The following is an 18,503-nucleotide window of genomic DNA, read 5'->3' as shown; positions in this document are numbered from 1 at the left end:
CGAATATGGCACTCATTTCTAAATCCAAGATGGCGGACACGAGTTTTCAAATAAATGCAATATGGGTATCATTTTCGAGGTACTTGGGGGTGCTCATTACGAATATGGCACTCATTTGTAAATCCAAGATGGCGGGCACGATTTTTCAAAAAAATGCAATATGGGTATCATTTTCGAGGTACTTGGGGGTGCTCATTACGAATATGGCACTCATTTCTAAATCCAAGATGGCGGGCACGATTTTTTCAAAAAAATGCTATGTGGGTATCATTTTCGAGGTATTTGGGGATGCTCAATGTGAATATGGCACTATTTGTAAATCCAAGATGGCGGGCACGATTTTTCAAATAATGGCAAGTTGGGTATCGTTTTCGAGGTATTTGGGGGTGCTCATTACGAATATTGCTTTTGTTTGAACTGTCGTGTTTGCCATCTTGGATTTAGAAATGAGTGCCATATTTGTATTGAACATTCCCAAACATCTCGAAAACGATACCCAACTTGCCATTATTCGAAAAATCGCGCCCGCATCTTGGATTTAGAAATAAGTGCCATATTCGAAACCTAAAACCGAAAATGCCATAAGCAAACATTAAAGAAAATAACTGTTAAAATAGATTAAAAAATCGCTTAAGAATGCTCCCCTTTTAAGAAAATAAAATATTTTAATATAAAATATTTCGCTTGAGTTACGAAAAGAAAGACATATAATAAGCTATCAAAGTTCTACTGGTGGTGCCAACACTATAGTAGAAACAAATATATAAGTACTGTAATATGTGCTCCAATTCAAATAAAATTAAAATAAATAATTATTCAATAAAGCATGAACGCAGAGCCGTTAAAAGTATTATAAAATAATTAAGTGTCCCAATCACTTACAGGAGTTAACGAAAACATTTAATGTTTATTAAAGTAAATATTAGTTCAAGATGCGCAAATAAATCTAAATTACAGGCACCACTAAAATTTACGTAATATAATTATTTTGATACAGAATAGCAAAATGGGGAGAAAAAAAATTCGTTACTTTGCAACACTTTCGTATCTTGTTGCCGCGAAATTATTTTTCTGTTTTAGTGAATATTTACATAAAAATATGAGTTGAAACGCATTACTTACTTGTGGAATGCGATGTTAGTGTCTATTTTATGTTTGTCTGTTGTATTTTTACACCCATTTACCGCACATTTCGTCATTTTTAGCAAAAAATTTTGGAGCTGTTCGCGGTGCAATATGACCTTGAGCACTAACAGCCCGCGCGCTCCTGGGACGCGTTTGGAACCCTCTAACTTGCCTCACTTAGCGTGTGCGGGCTAGGTTTCTATGCGTTATTATTCTAAGGCTATAATATAATATATAAGATAACTCTATACGGTAACAAAGGAAAGCGTTATACAAGTCCGGTGCAAAATGCAATAGCGGGGGCGGGGGTCATCAGGTTCGACCTCTGAACAATAAATACAGTACAAGTGGTTAGTTAGCGACCGACGACGCGGTTCAACTATAGGTCTCGAAAGATCTATCTGAGCCTAGTCCGCCATTTTCGCTTTGTGGTTGTGTCATTCTTTAGTGCAAATTCTCTAAAATCCTAGAAAAATGTCTTATTGTGCTGTTTTGGAGTGCAAAAATTATAGCCGCATCAAAAATATTACCCGTGGTGGTATTTCATATCATCGGAAAGTGTTATAAATTAATAAATTTTCAATTTTCTATTTATATAATTTTTTTTGTAACAAGAAACGCTAGTAAGGTTTATAGGTACCCATTTTATACCCTTGCAATATGGTCACTTCTTGTTTGGATAACTAAATGAACAACTCAAATTAGTCATCGTTCAGCAATGAACCGCTAGATGGCAGCACATAGAATGAAATTGAAACCTTTTGACTTCCGCGGGACACCAAAAGGATAATTATAATTTTTGAACTTCTAAATAAAGATGAACTATATCTAATCGTTACGGAAGTTACCCGTGTTACTGAAACTACGAAGTCATTACTGGATGTCATCCAAACGCAAAATAGGCGCCTTGACGTCGAGTTGCGGACACTAGCCCGTTACACCAAGTACCAAGTAAGTACTGGATGTCACTTGCAGCGGTAAATCTCTCAAAGCTACAAATATTATTGTCGAACACAATGATGACTTAACGCATACATTTCAGTAAAACTTCCAATCCAAACCCAAAAACCTACACCCAGAACTGTAAAATAATAATAATAATAACGCGTACACACTCATAGCCCCGTTCTAGGGAAACCCTGTATCGCGGGTGCCATGGACACATAGACAACCACAAATTACACCCAAACTCACGAGAGCAATAAATGTAGGCCATACAAATACTTCTCCCGGCCCGGGAATCGAACCCGGGACCTCTGTGTGGCAGTGCAGCATGGTAACCGTTCGGCCACGGAGGCAGTTAGAAAATATAGACCATTTAATGACTTTGACGTAGAGACTTATAAGTTATAAGTTATAACTATGCCTCGTTCATCACGCTCTGGAACTTGGTCTTAGAGTGTAGTGATGTAGACGATATGGTAGAATGTTTTGAGTATCTAATATAGGCTGTTCAATCATTTTGTTCCTGAGCATACAAGAGCATTCCGTGCTTATCCAACACCTTGGATCACAGATAGCATAAAGACCGTAATGGTAGATAGGGATAAAGCGTGTTTGCGAGCAAAAACATCTCCCTGCGCGGGAAATAACAATGGTTTAGCTACTATTCTAGTTTTGTTAGGTTATAGTCCCGCCTTTGATTGTCTCGTAAGTAGTATCCTTGTTTATAAACTTAAACAATATGGATGCATTGATCTTGTGTGTTCATGGTTCTATAGTTATTTTAGTAACAGGACTCAAGCCGTTGAATGTGTTAATCGTGGTGGAACTGTAATGAAATCAGCAACTCTTTCTGTAGAGCGTGGTGTGGTTCAAGGATCCATATTGGGACCGATTTTTTACACCATCGATACCAGTGATTTACTTAGTCGTAAACAATCAAGTGGTGCTACATACCGAGCGTAACACATACCGAGCCACAGAAAGATTTTTATCTTTCTGTGGCTCGGTATGTGTTACGCCCGGATAGCTGTAAGTATTTTTACTTACAGCTATCCGGGCGCTTGATGTTGACTTGAGCCTGGTATTGGATTGGTCTAATAATAACGGACTTTTATTAAACGCGCAGAAATGTTCCTATCTGATATTGGGCACAAAACATCAGAATAAATGTGTCCATGATTCTAATCCTTCCATCTTTATTAATAAACAGCAAATATACGAATCTATTATACCGAGAAACCTAGGTCTTTTATTCGATGGCTCTCTAAATTTTGACAAACTTGTGATTTCCAAACTACCTAAATGTTATGCTGCGCTTAAACAGTTATACAAGATAAGACCCTGTTTGCGTACGGCTGTAAGACGTAGATTGACGGATGCCCTGGTTTTATCTATTATCGATTATTGTGACGTTGTGTATGGACCCTGTTTCCACAAAAAGACGGTGAAGAAAATCCAAAGCGTTCAAAACTCATGTTTTAGGTTTTGCTATTCCGTTCCGCCGAGGTTACATACTACTCTATTTCTTAATACCTACAACATTTTGAACATGACGAACAGGCGAATGTTAAAGCACACCCCGGACACTCCATACAACAGTCGTAAATTATTTACCTACTACTACTATATACAGCAAGGCGCTATCTGCACACGCGCAAATGTGTACGTGAAGTGGTAGGGTTACCCATCACTTTCTTGCACTATTACGTTACGTGATCAGAGCGGCAACATAGCGAAAATGCCATAATCCAAATAATTACACATATCTATTATGTATTTATATCGATACAATCAGATACAATATCATATTTTTCATTAATTCAGTAACTAGAGTAATATTGAGGATTTATTTAAAAAATATATTAAAAGCCCTTAAAATGTTATATTTTGCACATGTACTTTTAAATAAGGTAACCAAGGTATTTAAAATTGCGTGTCCAAGTTGATCATCATTATTTAGTTAATAATTAGATATATTCACTACTTACGTAATATTTATCGGCAATACGAATTGAAAATTCCAGAACACTTGTCTACGACGTCATGGCGCCTCATTATATTGATATAATAAACCTGTATTTTTTTATACAACATATATTACTCTGCAGTAATTAAATGAAGAAAACAATAACTGAATGAGTCCTAGATTTTTTGGTTACTTCGTTTCATCTTGCGGAAAATGATGATAAACAGCCGTACACAGCACAATTCACGGCCATTATAAACAGTAACGTAAAATGATGTTTTATATTAACGTACAAGTTTCGTAATGAATAAATGAAAACTATTTTCAAATATCAAAGCCGTCTTCGCGCGAAAACGGCTCGCCGCCGGCAGCCTTATTGTCATTCAGTCAATGTGACCGGCAATGTGTGGGGCGTGGTGCGATATCTAAAGCTAGGGAGGGGCGGAGAGTGTCCTTTCTCTTTACTTTTTGTTCTCTGGTTCAAGCTTGGTACACTTGTATTTTCTTTGATAAATAAACTGTCGCCTCCGTACTTGGCAAATAAGCTGATTTGGAACGATACAGTGGAGGTTAGCACCCGTACGATACGCTATACGAGTTTGAAATGGTCACCTTCTCCTCGACTACGTTCTTTTAGAGGCAGCTTTCGTTTTGCGGCAACTAAGTGTTGGAACAATCTTCCGTCGCCAGTAAAAATATATAAATCGTCTTATTCTTTCAAGTGTAAGTGCAAGGAATGGCTGCTTAATTAAAATTAAAAATGTACTACCTCTATATTCTTCTAAATTCCATTCTCTGTTTGTTGTATTCTATGTACACAGTTAAATACTCTTTGCTGCTAAGTGCAGTATGTTCGGTGGTCGGTACGTATGTCATTTTTAGTTTTAAGGTTTGTTATTTCTGTAGTAAACATATATTGAGTGGGGTTCCCTCCTATTTATACATATAATATATAATCGAAAAGATACCCGTCTCTATATGCTACGGTGTCTCCAGCGGCGAATACTTGCCAGGTGAAACCTGAAAACCAGCAAATTGCGGGGCTTTTTTCTTTTTCTTCTACATGGATTTAATCATTGTTTTATCTTAAATATTGTTGTATATTTTCTGTTGAAGAATAAAGTATTTTTATTTATATTTTATTTTATTAAAATTCATTATAATATTAAACTTGTAATAATAGGTATTGATGGTATTGAACTTTCATCGATATGCCAACAGGGTAAAGTTTGTAAGAGTGCTGCTGGTCCTGGTGGCGTTATGTCCTGTTGGATGGAATGTAGTAGTAGCCTCCGCAGCCTCCATACATCTTACTTAGTAAGTTTAAAGTTCAAAGTTCAAAAGGGTAAAGGGTAATGGTAATAAATCCAGTTTTATAAGTATTTATTGCGGTTTTAACCATGGGACCTGTAAAGGGCCCGAAACGTCGGTTAGTTTGAAAAAACAAATATACGCGACTTAAATCCGGAAAAACAGTTTCATGTGTAACAATCGCGATAACCTAGGAACTCGATAATTACTTATGATCTTAAAAATATATATTGTACAAGATTTGTAGAAGATTTTTAGTAAAATATTAAATGGTTAAAAAAAATAACAAGAAGATGTGTTCTCTACCGCGATCGGGCAGGGAGTGACGATGGAACGAAACAAAATCAGAATGTGAGGCAAAGAATGGAACAATTCAAAAATTGAATTTAAATACGAGTGTGAGAATAAAATTTAAAAGAAATTTAAATTAAAAGGTGGGATGACGAGGAAGGAGGTCACACCGTCACAAATTTAAATTATATTAACAATCCAGAATTAGTTATTTCTTTTTAAATTTGAAACTTCGACCAATGAATAATAAGATTTTGTAGTGTTTCAAATTAAGAATGTGTGAGTTTTGGCGAACTCGGTTCTGATAGAAATCGAGGCATGAGAGGTTCTCAATTCGTACGTAGTTTTTTTATTACTGCGACATTAGGGAACCGATTTTGATGATTTTGTGTTTGTAGCAAAATGGGTACTTACCTCAGTAATGATCCATTTAAAAAAAAATATTCCACCTTTAAGGGTGGCAAATCAGGGGATGCATCCGGTTTATTGAAAAGGTATAAAAGAAGACATTTTGAGAACAGCCCTTTGGGCACTTAATCATTTGGGTTTTAGGTGCACCGTCACATGAGGAGATGCATTGCCTTTAAGGCATTTCCCTAAGGCGTGTCTCTAGCAGTTATTTTATGTTAACAATGACCACCTGACAATAATTCAAGTACACAATACACACTAATACCGTGAGTATTTTTGTATATTTTGATAACTGTCGATATCTGTGTCATGTTATCTATCTACTTAAATTTCCGTTATCAAATTATTATGTTATCGTAGAAACCTATTGAATATAATTATTATCAATAATCATTGATAATAATTCTTTACAATTTTAAATACATTTACTTAGTACCTGTTTAATTTTGACTCGTGTCGGAGAGAATCATGGTGAAATTTTTGTACATTTTTGCGTGTCTTTCTGTTGTTTTTAGTTGTGCCAATGCAGACCACGTTATAGAGTTAATTAACGGCACAATTAAAATAACGGTTGGAACAACAGCAGGATGTAGTGCTACAGTGAGATTTTTTAACGAGCACCTGGTCGAAACGTACGAGACATACAAAGAATTCTTGCGTCTAGAATTTGTACCTTGGGGCAGATCCTCTTACGATGAAAATGGAACGATGAATTGTCAGTTTGGACCTAGAGATTGCTTTGCGAACCGTGTCCACAGATGCGCTTTGAATTTGTTGAGTGGCAACCAAGACGCCCAAATGATGTACATGACTTGTGAATTTACCACGCCCTTCCCTGCGTTTAGTGGCTCCTACCTTTGTGCTAATGCCATTGGTATTAATTTAGTAGACCTTGATTACTGTGTTACTACTACTGGACACGATTTGGATTTGGCAGCTCAAGAAGCAGCTCGTGAACCCGTCGAAATATTACATTACATTCCTACTGTCCATTTCAATGACGTTGCAGATCGAGATTTACGTACCCAAGCTGTTCGAAGATTAAAGAGCCTGATTTGTTTCGCTTTGGCTGAAGACGAGAGTACTGGTGTTACCAGCTGTCTGATTTAAGAACCAGTTAAGATTCGATTAAGACCGACTGTGACGTTTTGTTGACTTTTGAAATTAAAAACTTACATTCTGATATTGTTGTGTTTATTATTTTGGTGAAAATCTGTCTAAATATGTTAAATTGAACGCTCCTCCCAAAGAAATACGCAATTACGGCACGTCATTTATAAATGTGTGGGCCAATATTAATTTAGTACTTAATAGTGGAATAGAACTCCGTAACCGTATAATGGATAAATACAGTTTTTAACCGACTTCAAAAAAAGGAGGAGGTTCTCAATTCGACGGTATGTTTTTTTTTGTATGTATGTTACGCGATAACTCCTTTGTGAACCGATTTTGATGATTCTTTTTTCGTTGGAAATAGGGTACCTCAGAAGTGGTCCCATTTAAATTTGAAGAAAATATTCCACCTGTAAGGGTGGCAAACTAGGGGATGAATGACTTTTGAGGTCGATTTTTATAGTTCTCTGTACTGAGATTACATATTAGATTGTCCAAAACACAGCAATGTCTCTAAGGGCGTTTGTTTAAGTGTAATCCAACTTTCGTCGCCTTAGGGCCCCCATATACGGGGTGATTTGTCTTCACCATCCGTCATTTCAGACTGATCGAAACGATGAATCGTTAGTGTATGTTTATGTACGAAATCTTGGCACATCATCTTTAAATATGTGTGTAGTATTACTTTACTACCGGTTAAATAGAAGTTTTATATTACTTGATCCTAACTACAGCAATGACCTCGGGAGTTTGTTTATATTTAATCAAAATTTTGCAGTCTTAGGGCGCCCATATACCGGACGACTTGTCTTCACGATCAGTCGTTTCAAACTGATTGAAACGACGGATCGATAGTGTACGTTTATGTCGTTAACGATTAACGCTACGTTCAACACCAGGGGAATAGCGACGGATCGATACATTTATCGTGACAATCGATCGTCTGTATATTTGATACCTTTATACTTAAAGATTGCGCAAACAAGACGATCGTAAAACTATGCGATTATCAGCTGATAAATTAACAATAAGACTAACGATGACGGTTCTTCATTCATTTGTATTTATATTCTTTAACATTATTCATATTCACTGACAATCCATCATCAATGGCGCCAGTTTTCCGTATGCCTGACCTGTGTATACAGTGTGTATAAAGTAGTCTAGAAACAAAATAATTGTAAAATACTTTGTTTATACAAAACTCTCGACGAACTAGGAAACATTATTAATTGCTATTTCCTTTACATTCTTTCAGTTTTCAATCTTGCGTAATTCAACAACAAACGTGTACTTTTTTAAGTAAGAATGGGCTTTAATTTTAATTGTACTAACATACTTTGAGTTTCGTTAGTGGAAATGTTACGAAAACTTAAGATCCCGTAACAGATTTTTCAACCATCATAGGCAAAGAGTTTGAGATTTTTCTTGTAGTGAAAATTATAATATTCTCGAGTATTTATTAGGTATTTATGATTTCTTATTACAGCTTCTTTATCAAAAGTTAAACTTATAATAGTTTGTGCTTTTGTTGCGAAAATCAAGAAATTTTGCATAGGTATATTCCCGGTTTATTGGGCTTTAATGTTATAAAATGAAGTTTGAAAAGTAATAAGAGGAGTCACATGGAGTTATATCTGTACTTTGATATTATCTATTTTTTGCGTTGACTACCGCAGTATGAACGCCTTGACGAAAACCAATACCCAATTCACGTTATTGACGAGTTGCTGCAATGTACTAAGCAGAATTTGTTTTAAACCTACCGGTTTAGAGGCAGTCTACTAGTTGGTATCATTATTCCAGGGCCGTGGTAAAATAGTATCTGTATTATTGCAGAGTCAGGCAATCCACGGTCCTGCCGAGGAATATACAACGCTTTTCGTAAACAATGCGGGGAAATAAAGACTGAAGAATGAAGGAGAGTGTATAATAGAAAAAGTAAAAAATAAATAATTATAATTTCATGACAAATTTTGCTTATTGTTTTGAATTAATCCAGTTCGTTAGTTTATTTTTGTTCTTCTCATTAGAACTAATTTTCACAAAAAAAAAAATATAAACAACAAATACAAAAAATGTACTTTCGTTTATTTTACCGCTGTTATTATATATATTTTTTTACTACTTTTCACCCATTTTATTTTTTTTTGTTTCCCTTCGTTCCGCATGTAACAGGCAAGAAGAGAGAGAACATACTGCCTAGTGATTAGTTTCTCTTTTTCTTTAGTAAGCTTAGTAGTTTAGTAGCTCCTATTTGCGATCAGTAGTTGACGTTAATTCCGAGCTCCACAATATTTTTACATTTAGTAGCAGTAGAGCTCCTTGTGAAAGAGTTCGTCCAGGGAAGTACTTTCACCTTACTTATTTCTGCCGCCAAGCAGTAATGTCAGCATTACTACGTTCCGGTTTAAAAGCGAAGGGTGCTCATATACCTGTATTAAAGAGATTTGTGGCTGGAAGAGGGAATGTAGAATAATTATCAGTGATAACGGCACAAACTTTCGAGGGGCCAATAATATTTTAACGATTGGAATGAAGTGGTTTCGAGAACAAGGTGTAAATAGGATTGAATGGCGCTTTATATCTCCTCAACTTGTCTACTTATGCCTCAGGGTGACGGGCGCAGAGGCAGTGATCCTAAGACTAAGATCTTTGCGATTTAAGGCGTGTCACTCAGATGGCACTGCAACTGTTAAGGATAGGCGTGTCGCTTACTACCAGGTGCATGACTTGTTCGTCCCGTCACTTGGTATTATTGAAAAATTCCATAAGCCGATTGGCAAATCTTTTCATAACGATGACAAATATATCACATAGTTCTGGGCTGTAACTCTATGCTTTCAATACGAAAAATTTTTAAGGTTCAAAAATGAATAAGAATATTATTATAATGTCAATGTTTGCTAGTACAATGAATGTTCAACCTACTATATAATAACATTAATATGAATTTTGTATATCATCATTCTATTTAATAGCCAGGTTCTTGTCTGTGTAGCCTCCTGCACTTCTCACTCACTGCTCACTTTGATCTTCTTCTTTATTTGTTAAAAGTTATAACTTTTATGTATAATTTTTAACCGACTGCAAAAAGGAGGAGGTTCTCAATTCAACTGTATGTTTTTTTATGTATGTTACGGCATTTGTGAACCGATTTTGATGATTCTTTTTTGTTGGAAAGTGGGTACATCGGCAATGGTCCCATTTAGATTTAAAGAAAATATTACAATTCCAAAGGTGGCAAACTATGGGATGTATCCGGTTTTACGCACTTTCTGATAACCGATTTCAATAAAATTTGGCAAATGGATGTAATTCCCGAACTTTTGAGGTCGGTTTTTTTAGTACTGTGTACTGAGATTATATATGTATACATAAAAAAATGGTTGACATCCCTTAGTTGTTTAGAAGTTGAGACGCTTCTGCGATCTATATAGAAGTCTCCTCAATAAATAGGTATAGGTACTTATGCTCTCATATACTCTTTCATTTCTTCTACTATCCTTTCATATATTTCCTATATTTATACTTCATTTTTCTTTTTCCTTTAAAAGTATATAAGCATTTAATATTATTGTGTATTAATAATATTATTGTTATTTGTATGTATATGTATATGTATATCTATGGATATGTGTATATTTTTATTATTACTTATATTTATGTAGTGTACTTTATGATGATATTCTTTGGTTGCACCCCTTTTGGAGATCCGAATTGTCTATCCTAAGTTTGCTTGGAAGAAATTGCTACATAGCAATAAGGCCGCCTGTTGCACATTGACTTACTACTACTATTATACCTAAGCTATTGTATTGTATTTTAATTGTAATTTTATGTGCAATAAAGAATATTTCATTCATTCATTCATTCATTCATTCATTCATTCATTCATTCATTCTTTCTTTCACAACAGGAGGAAGCATGGTTAATAAATATAAAAAATTTCTTTACACTGCAATAATATCCGCATAATACGTATAATATAGTGTATCAAATGTCTAAAAATTCATTATTAAACTCTATACAATACATTAATAAAAAATAAAAATTTACAAAATATAAGTGCACTTGACGGAAAGTGACGATGAGGTCATAGATGAAGTATGCACACTCAAATAATATTTATTCACTCTCGCCTTGAAAATGCCCGAATTATAGCGTTCATACCTATACATAGGGTTGTTTGTAAAAAAAAATATTTATTTTTATTTTTATTTGTTTTTGTTTATACATTTATTTCCGGCCACATGACCATATAATATAACATGCCTTAAGGACTAACATACATACAATATAAATAAAATAAACAACAAATGTACACGTATTGCACTTGTCGGCGACGTGTGGCGCAATCTGGCGGAATCGCTGATATGTGACACCCTTCGGCCAAAACTCTTCCTTCATGAAGGCCGACAGATGTTCGATCGGCACTCTCACCACAAACGAATTAAAATTTACGTTGTGGCGGGACTCCAATCGCTCGAGCCTCAGGGTGTATTTGGCTTTTAGCCTGATGTACTCCACTATCTCCTCAGATTTCGTGGAGTAATGTAGTCGTGACAGGTACAGCAGCGTCGTCGGTGTTGCTGAACGGAGCAAAAAGTTCTATCCTGTCGGTACTGTGCCACACAGGTTACGGCTGGTGGGCTTCCTCTTCCTCTTCACCACCTTTGTGAAGCCGTCCTCGTCGCATTGATCCGTCTGCCCCTGTGGTTTTGCAACTTCGGAGATAGGCACACGGGGATTACTTTTACTCTTAGCCGATTGCCGCAACTCAAGTTTCGAAGTGGCGGGTCAGCTGGTAGAAGCGGCTACAGTGGCGTAAGCACGTGCAGGGGCTGACAAGCATACGCGTGACGTTTCCGCCGGGGCGGAGGATAATATAAGTTATGCGGACGACATGGTGTTGCTGAGACCATCGGTGGGTGGCTTGAGAACGCTCATTAGTATTTGTGAATCGTATATTTCTAAGCACAACCTAAGATGTAACGACGTCAAAAGCGAATTCATAATTTTTAAGGCAGGAAGGTCATTCTTAATTGTCAACAACTGAACAGGGTGACCTCTTTTAAATATCTTGGGCACTTAGTGACCAACGATTTACGAGATGACGCGGATATTGAGAGGGAACGAAGAGCTTTGGCGATTAGACCCAATATGACAGCGCGCAGGTTCAGTCGATGTAAGGCAGTAAAAATTACATTGTTCAAAGCGTACTGTACATCGTTGTATACTTATACTTTGTGGAGCAGGTACACCCAACGTTCTCTTAACGCAATTCAGTACAATGACGCGTTGAGGGTTCTATTGCGGTTGCCGCGTCACTGTAGCGCGTCCGGGATGTTCGCGGACACGAACATTGATGCTTACTGTGCGACGTTGCGTAAGCGCTGCGCTGCGTCAATGCGCAGGTTGCGCGCCAGCCGCCACAGACTACTGAACGTTGTGGCTGATAGACGGGACAGTGGTCTCTTAAGGCACTGGTCCTCTCTACATTTAAGTTTACGTACTAACATAATTATTTCAGTTTTATAATACTAATATAGTTGTATAAGTTTCTGTAATACTAACATGGTTATATAAGTTTTGTATTACTAACATTCTATGGATCTTGTTATCTGAAAGAAACTCATTTTATTTTTATTTTATTTTTTATTTAATCATTTTTTATATTTTTAAATTTATATTATGGTAACCTTAGTAACTGTTGTAATCATATAATATATACTCTGTTATCGTATAGTCAGAACACTCTGTTGCTTATTAATCTATGATGTATGTTTTGTCTTGTTTTAACATGCATCATTTCATGCTTGCAAAACGAGATGGATAGTGTGAAATTATGTATACTATTTCGCGATTATCAATTATTATAATGCACAAATTAATCAAAAACCATAACATTCTTTCCGAATCGAATCAATTTGAATAATTTAAAACTTTAAAAAATGTCCACACAATTAGTCAAATAGCGAAATGCGAGCAACACGCCGATGTATATTAATTTTCAACGCAACTGCGACTGCCCTCTTGAATGTCTGACAACCAACTAAATGATGTGCAGCGTCTTCACCGCACATCAGTGAAACACAGCGTGCATATGGTACGCCGGATCTAGTATGCTAGTACATAGATATCATTGTATATTATACAATACTTTAATATATTCTTAATTTAAAAGTTTTTTATGCAGTTGTTATGAATTCAATACTTTTTTAATACAATGGATGTTGGACTAATTAAGGTCATTTTGCAAATAACTCTAATAATCAAACACAGTGGAATTGATAATAATTATCAAGACATTAATTTAATATACATAATAAGATTTAATATACGTGTCCGTGATTCATTATAACACACAGACAGGCAGATGACTTCACTCCGTCTGGAGCCACAAGGAACCTAGTGCAGTGCTGATACTATAACAGTAGAGCTAGTAGCTTTAATAGCAGTAGAGCTCCTTGCTAAAGAGTTCAGGGAAGTACTGTCACCTTACTTATTACAGTATATTAGTTTTGAAGGTAAGGGTGCTGGTGAAATTACAGGCTTGACTTTTTGACTTATGTCTCAGGGCGACAGGCGCAGTGGCAGTTTCCCTCAGATCTTTGTGATTTAAAGCTCTTAGAGGCTGTTATGGATAGGCATGTCGCTTACAATCAGGAGCACGAATTATTTGTCCCGTCGCTTGAAATAATAAACACCGGCCAAGCAACCTCCAGCGTGCCTAAATGATGTCTATTCACGCCTCGTTTGAAGGATCCCATATCATAAGTAGTATAATATTTTATCTTATTATTTGTAGAATGGCAAGTATTAAATAAATATTACGTGACTTGCTCTGATCTCAAAGTAAGTAACTAAAGCAATAGTTTTAAGGAAATCGGAAATGACGACAGTACCATAAACACTCAGACCCGAGAGAATATAGAAAATTTAATTTTTCTACATTGACCCGGCTGGTGATCGAACCCGGGACCTAAGAAATGACGATACCATGAAAACAGGTGTGCAAGTCACTTAACCACAGAGGTTGTTCAATTACAAATTATAAGATATATAATAAATTCAATCACAAAAACAGTAGCTCACAATAAATAACAAAATAACAATGTTGGTTTTACATTAGAGGAACTCCCGGGTTCGATTCCCGGTGACATGAAATTTCTAAAATTGGTTACGGTCTGAATGTTCTGGGTAGAGCCCCGCAGTGAATTCTGTTGCTCTGCTCATAATACAGGAAATTCCCTAGTTTGAGACCAGGAAATTGTCGGGGGGAAAAGTTTGGAAAACAAAACTTTTTTTTATGAGATCTAGTGACGAGACGAGCAAGTCGCGCACCTGGTGGTAAGAGACACGCCTGTCTGAGATCTGAAGGGCAGTGCCACTGCACCCGCTATCTTAAGACATAATTGACAAGTCACATGCGCCCGTAATTTCACCAAGCTCTTACCCTTCAAAACTGGGACGCAGTAACGTTCACATTACTGCTTGGCGGTAGAAATAGGTAAGATGGCAGTATTACCCTAAACAAACTCTTTTACAAGGCGCTCCACTGCTACTAAAAACTTTGTAGCCTAGCCTTAGTGAAATGAGTATGCAGAAGGCTTGGTCCACATAATTTAATGTAAAAAGAGAAAAAGAAGTTTGTAACAAAATGAAATTATCCCTACACAGGACTAAACACAAGACACAATAGGTCCTCACCCCAAAAGGGTCTATATTATTTTAATAGTAAACGACACGAGGCTTAGGTTCGCACTGCTATTACAATAGTGTTGTAATTCAAAATATGTGAAATTCAAGATTATATCATTGTTGAACGTAAAATTTGATTATCTACACCTCAATAAAACTGTCGTTAGAATATTGTAAAAAAACACATGAATTAAAAATACAATTTAGTTGTATTATGACATTTAATTGTATTTATAAGTTAGTTAGTTACCAACCCTTAAACAATAAACATCAATAACATTTAACATTAACATATTTAAAACATTTACAATACTTTATTTTACATATCATTTATAATTAAACAACATTACTTTTAAACTTATAACATTTTTAATTCCAACAGCTGCTCCGAAAACACCCTCGTAATAACGGTTACCGCATCGCGATCACGAAGTAACATTCTGTAAGGACAGAGTCGCTATTCTGCCTTTACAATATTCTTGACACTCTTGGCCTAAAGTTTGTTTGAGTCTTGCAGCTGTTCATTCATTCTATTCCACCGTGTTTCCATCAAAACCATACATAATCTTGTATAGATAAATTAACTCTAAAAAGGGCACAATAAAATATAAATGTACATTCGCTACATATGCAAGGTACATCACAAACATTAACCCTAGTGCAGGGCGTTGAGTGTGTGATGAAAAAATATGACACGTGGAAGCTATTATTATTATTTGATTAATTCCAGTCTTATAAATTCAAATCATATCACTATTTAAGCAATGAAACACAATTAAAAAACAAATTAAATACAATTAAAAAACAAATTAAATATAATTAAAAAACAAATTAAATACAATTAAAAAAACAAATTAAATACAATTTAAAAAAAAAATTAAAAGATATCTACTCAACTCAAAATGAGACAAACTTTATGTGAGCTAGTTCTGGTAAAAACCTTACTCAAAAACATGAAATTATTTCTTCCCTCTTATGTCTAAATACATTTTAGGCAAGTAGGAAATTGTTTAGATATCGGTAGTAAACTTTAACCCATCCATAAATTTTAATGATTGTAGCGAATCGGAGCAAACGCTACAAATCTCTTTTGTATTTAAAATTTTAGTTTTAGTTTTATATTTAAATTCTAAATTTAAATGTGTTTGTTCTTGGCGCCTTTTTCTTGATTTTTGCTAGTGTTTTCTGTTTTGCTTTGATAGCGACAACGTGTTTTCCAAAAATATTAATAAACTGTAAGTACATTTTCTTGGCCTTGCTCAGTCGTTGTTAGCACCCATCCCTTCACCCATTGATACAGTCCGCTACATATTTTGGTCCTTTCGATCCGAAATATCAAATTACCACACATTTCATATCAACATGCTGACAAGGAGCAAGGCCAGAACACTTACAGCGACATGCGTGGTTGCTGAGACGGGAGACACGGCACATGCACTGCACCGGACACATTCGTGTCCACTGGAGCAGCGTGAGTCGTGTAGCTCGGCTCGAAGCCCCTCGCCCACTAACGTGGGAGAAAAGACGCGCATCTCTACTACTAACACGGCTACCGCGCACGCACGGAAGCTAGCAGTAGAGGCTGAACTGCGCAGAATTCAACATGAGCGTGAAAAGCTCATAGAAGAAGCTGAACTCCGGGCACAATCGCCGCGATCGACGCCGAGTCGCACAACGGCTCTCAACACTCGGTCCTAGATTGGCTCGCTGATGGAGACCACACCCAGGTAATCCTCCAAAGGACCACGGTATGCCCTGCGGTGGATCCCCACACATCGGCGACACAAGCCCAGGTAAATGTACCTTTGTCAAGTTTGATGTCTGTACCACTCCCAGAGTCTTTGCCTCAAACAGTTCGGGTCTCACCGACATGCGCTTCCGAAATCTCCGTCATCATCATTATCTCCATCACCAACACTAAACGATCTTAATAAATCGCAATTAGCCAACATCACTGAATTATCAGCTGACAATCTACTTATCATGCTTAAAGCCATAGCCGACACAGCTTCAGCTGCTAAGATTTTATTATTTTATTAATTTATTATTAGATTTTTTTTATAATTATTAGCTAACAGTATTAATTGCCGCTCTAATCCCTCTATTGTCGTTGATTTACCAATCTTCACAGGCAATGCTCTAGAGTGGCTCCAGTTCAAAAATATATTTAATGCTACCGAACATTCATTCACAGACTTGGAGAATGTCACGAGGTTGCAGCGCTCTCTACGCGGTGCTGCAAAGGATGCAGTCGCTGCAATGCTGATTGTAGCAGATGATCCAAACATTGTGATGGACGCTCTGCAACGGGAATTTGCCCGACCGGAGATGGTCGCCATCCGAGAGCTCAATTCATTGGGGGCGCTGCCCAGAGTGGGTGGTGAGCTCAAAGAATTGAACACGATGGTCCCTCATCTGCGCAATAGCGTAGCGACCATCCGCCTACTCAATCGTGAGGAATTTTTACATTCCCTGAAATGTTCTACACTGTTCTAGCAAAACTTCATCCTAATATGAGAATGAGGTGGTCGGACTTCGCTCACACACATGCTGATGTCCAGACGCCGAAAATAATGTTGTTATCTGTATATGTAGTTTCTGGAGCAAGAATCTAAACTACTATATCATAAATGTATTGTGAGTACGTAGTCATTACATTGTGTTTTTTAAAAAGGTTTCTGCAGGATTGACTTTTTTAAGCCTACTATAGTTCTTAGTGCGCCTTTTTGAAGAATAAACAGTCTATTTGACTCGGATATAATCAGAGGGTCGACTTTTGTTCTCCGTTCGACATCCGTCCGATTAAATAAAGTAAAATAAATTAAATTAAATTAAATTAACGTCCACACTCAGCATAGTTCCGCACTAGGCAAACACTATGTCGCGTGTGCCATGGACACAGCATAGACAAACACAAATTACACCCAAAGTGACGAGAGAAATAAATGTAGGCCATACAAATATTTCTCAAAAACGCATAATGCGAATGAAGCTTTATACTTGACATTGTCTTGTAATCTGATCGAGTATTACCTACTTATTTGACAGTAATTGTTTCGGGCCTAAATATCGGACGGAGAATGAGATTAGACCCCCAGTAAAGAGGGTAAAAAAGTGGGTTGACTACATTGACTTACAAATAAATGGACGACGGGTCTAATACAAAAACCACGAAAAAAATGTCCCAAGTCAACCTATTCGAAATTTAAATTGTAATGTCATCGCAGTATCGCGCTGTCAGTAGAACAAATGAAGACTAAAGCGGAGTGTCGCGCTCTGTATACGATTTTAGCGCCTTACAAGTGCGGACACTTTTTAGCGCGGACCCGACGTCCATATAATTGTAAGTCTATGGTTGACTATGAAGGAGTTCAGCATCGTCACAATTTAACTCACAAACAGACGTAGTAGAGGGCACTAGTAAATTATGATTGACCAAATTATCACACTGTATTGCCTATAGAACGAACGTTTAGTATTCAATCATTCTCGCGAATGTCGACGAGTTGTGAAGTCATCGTCTCTCCAATTACAGTCTTTATTTGCTGAATATTTTTCCGTATATATGAATTACATATTTACATGAAATAGTTAAAGTAAAAGATATATGTATCACTGACAATCTCTATGATTATTT

The 18,503-nt window shown here is 36.6% G+C and overlaps 1 protein-coding gene across 1 annotated transcript; it reads left to right on the top strand.

Moving 5' to 3' along the window:
* The first annotated feature begins 6,487 nt into the window (after positions 1-6,487).
* LOC113229675 (GILT-like protein 1) lies at positions 6,488-7,232 on the top strand. The gene has a single exon (XM_026463347.1). It carries the CDS (start codon positions 6,518-6,520, stop codon positions 7,157-7,159), a length of 642 nt encoding a protein of 213 aa, XP_026319132.1. The 5' UTR covers positions 6,488-6,517; the 3' UTR covers positions 7,160-7,232.
* Positions 7,233-18,503: the final 11,271 nt, after the last annotated feature.

This window comes from Hyposmocoma kahamanoa, unplaced genomic scaffold, assembly GCF_003589595.1.
Source record: "Hyposmocoma kahamanoa isolate Upper Pololo Valley unplaced genomic scaffold, ASM358959v1 62, whole genome shotgun sequence".
Classification (NCBI taxonomy): Eukaryota; Metazoa; Arthropoda; class Insecta; order Lepidoptera; family Cosmopterigidae; genus Hyposmocoma; species Hyposmocoma kahamanoa.
This window is presented reverse-complemented; position numbering and strand designations above follow the sequence as displayed.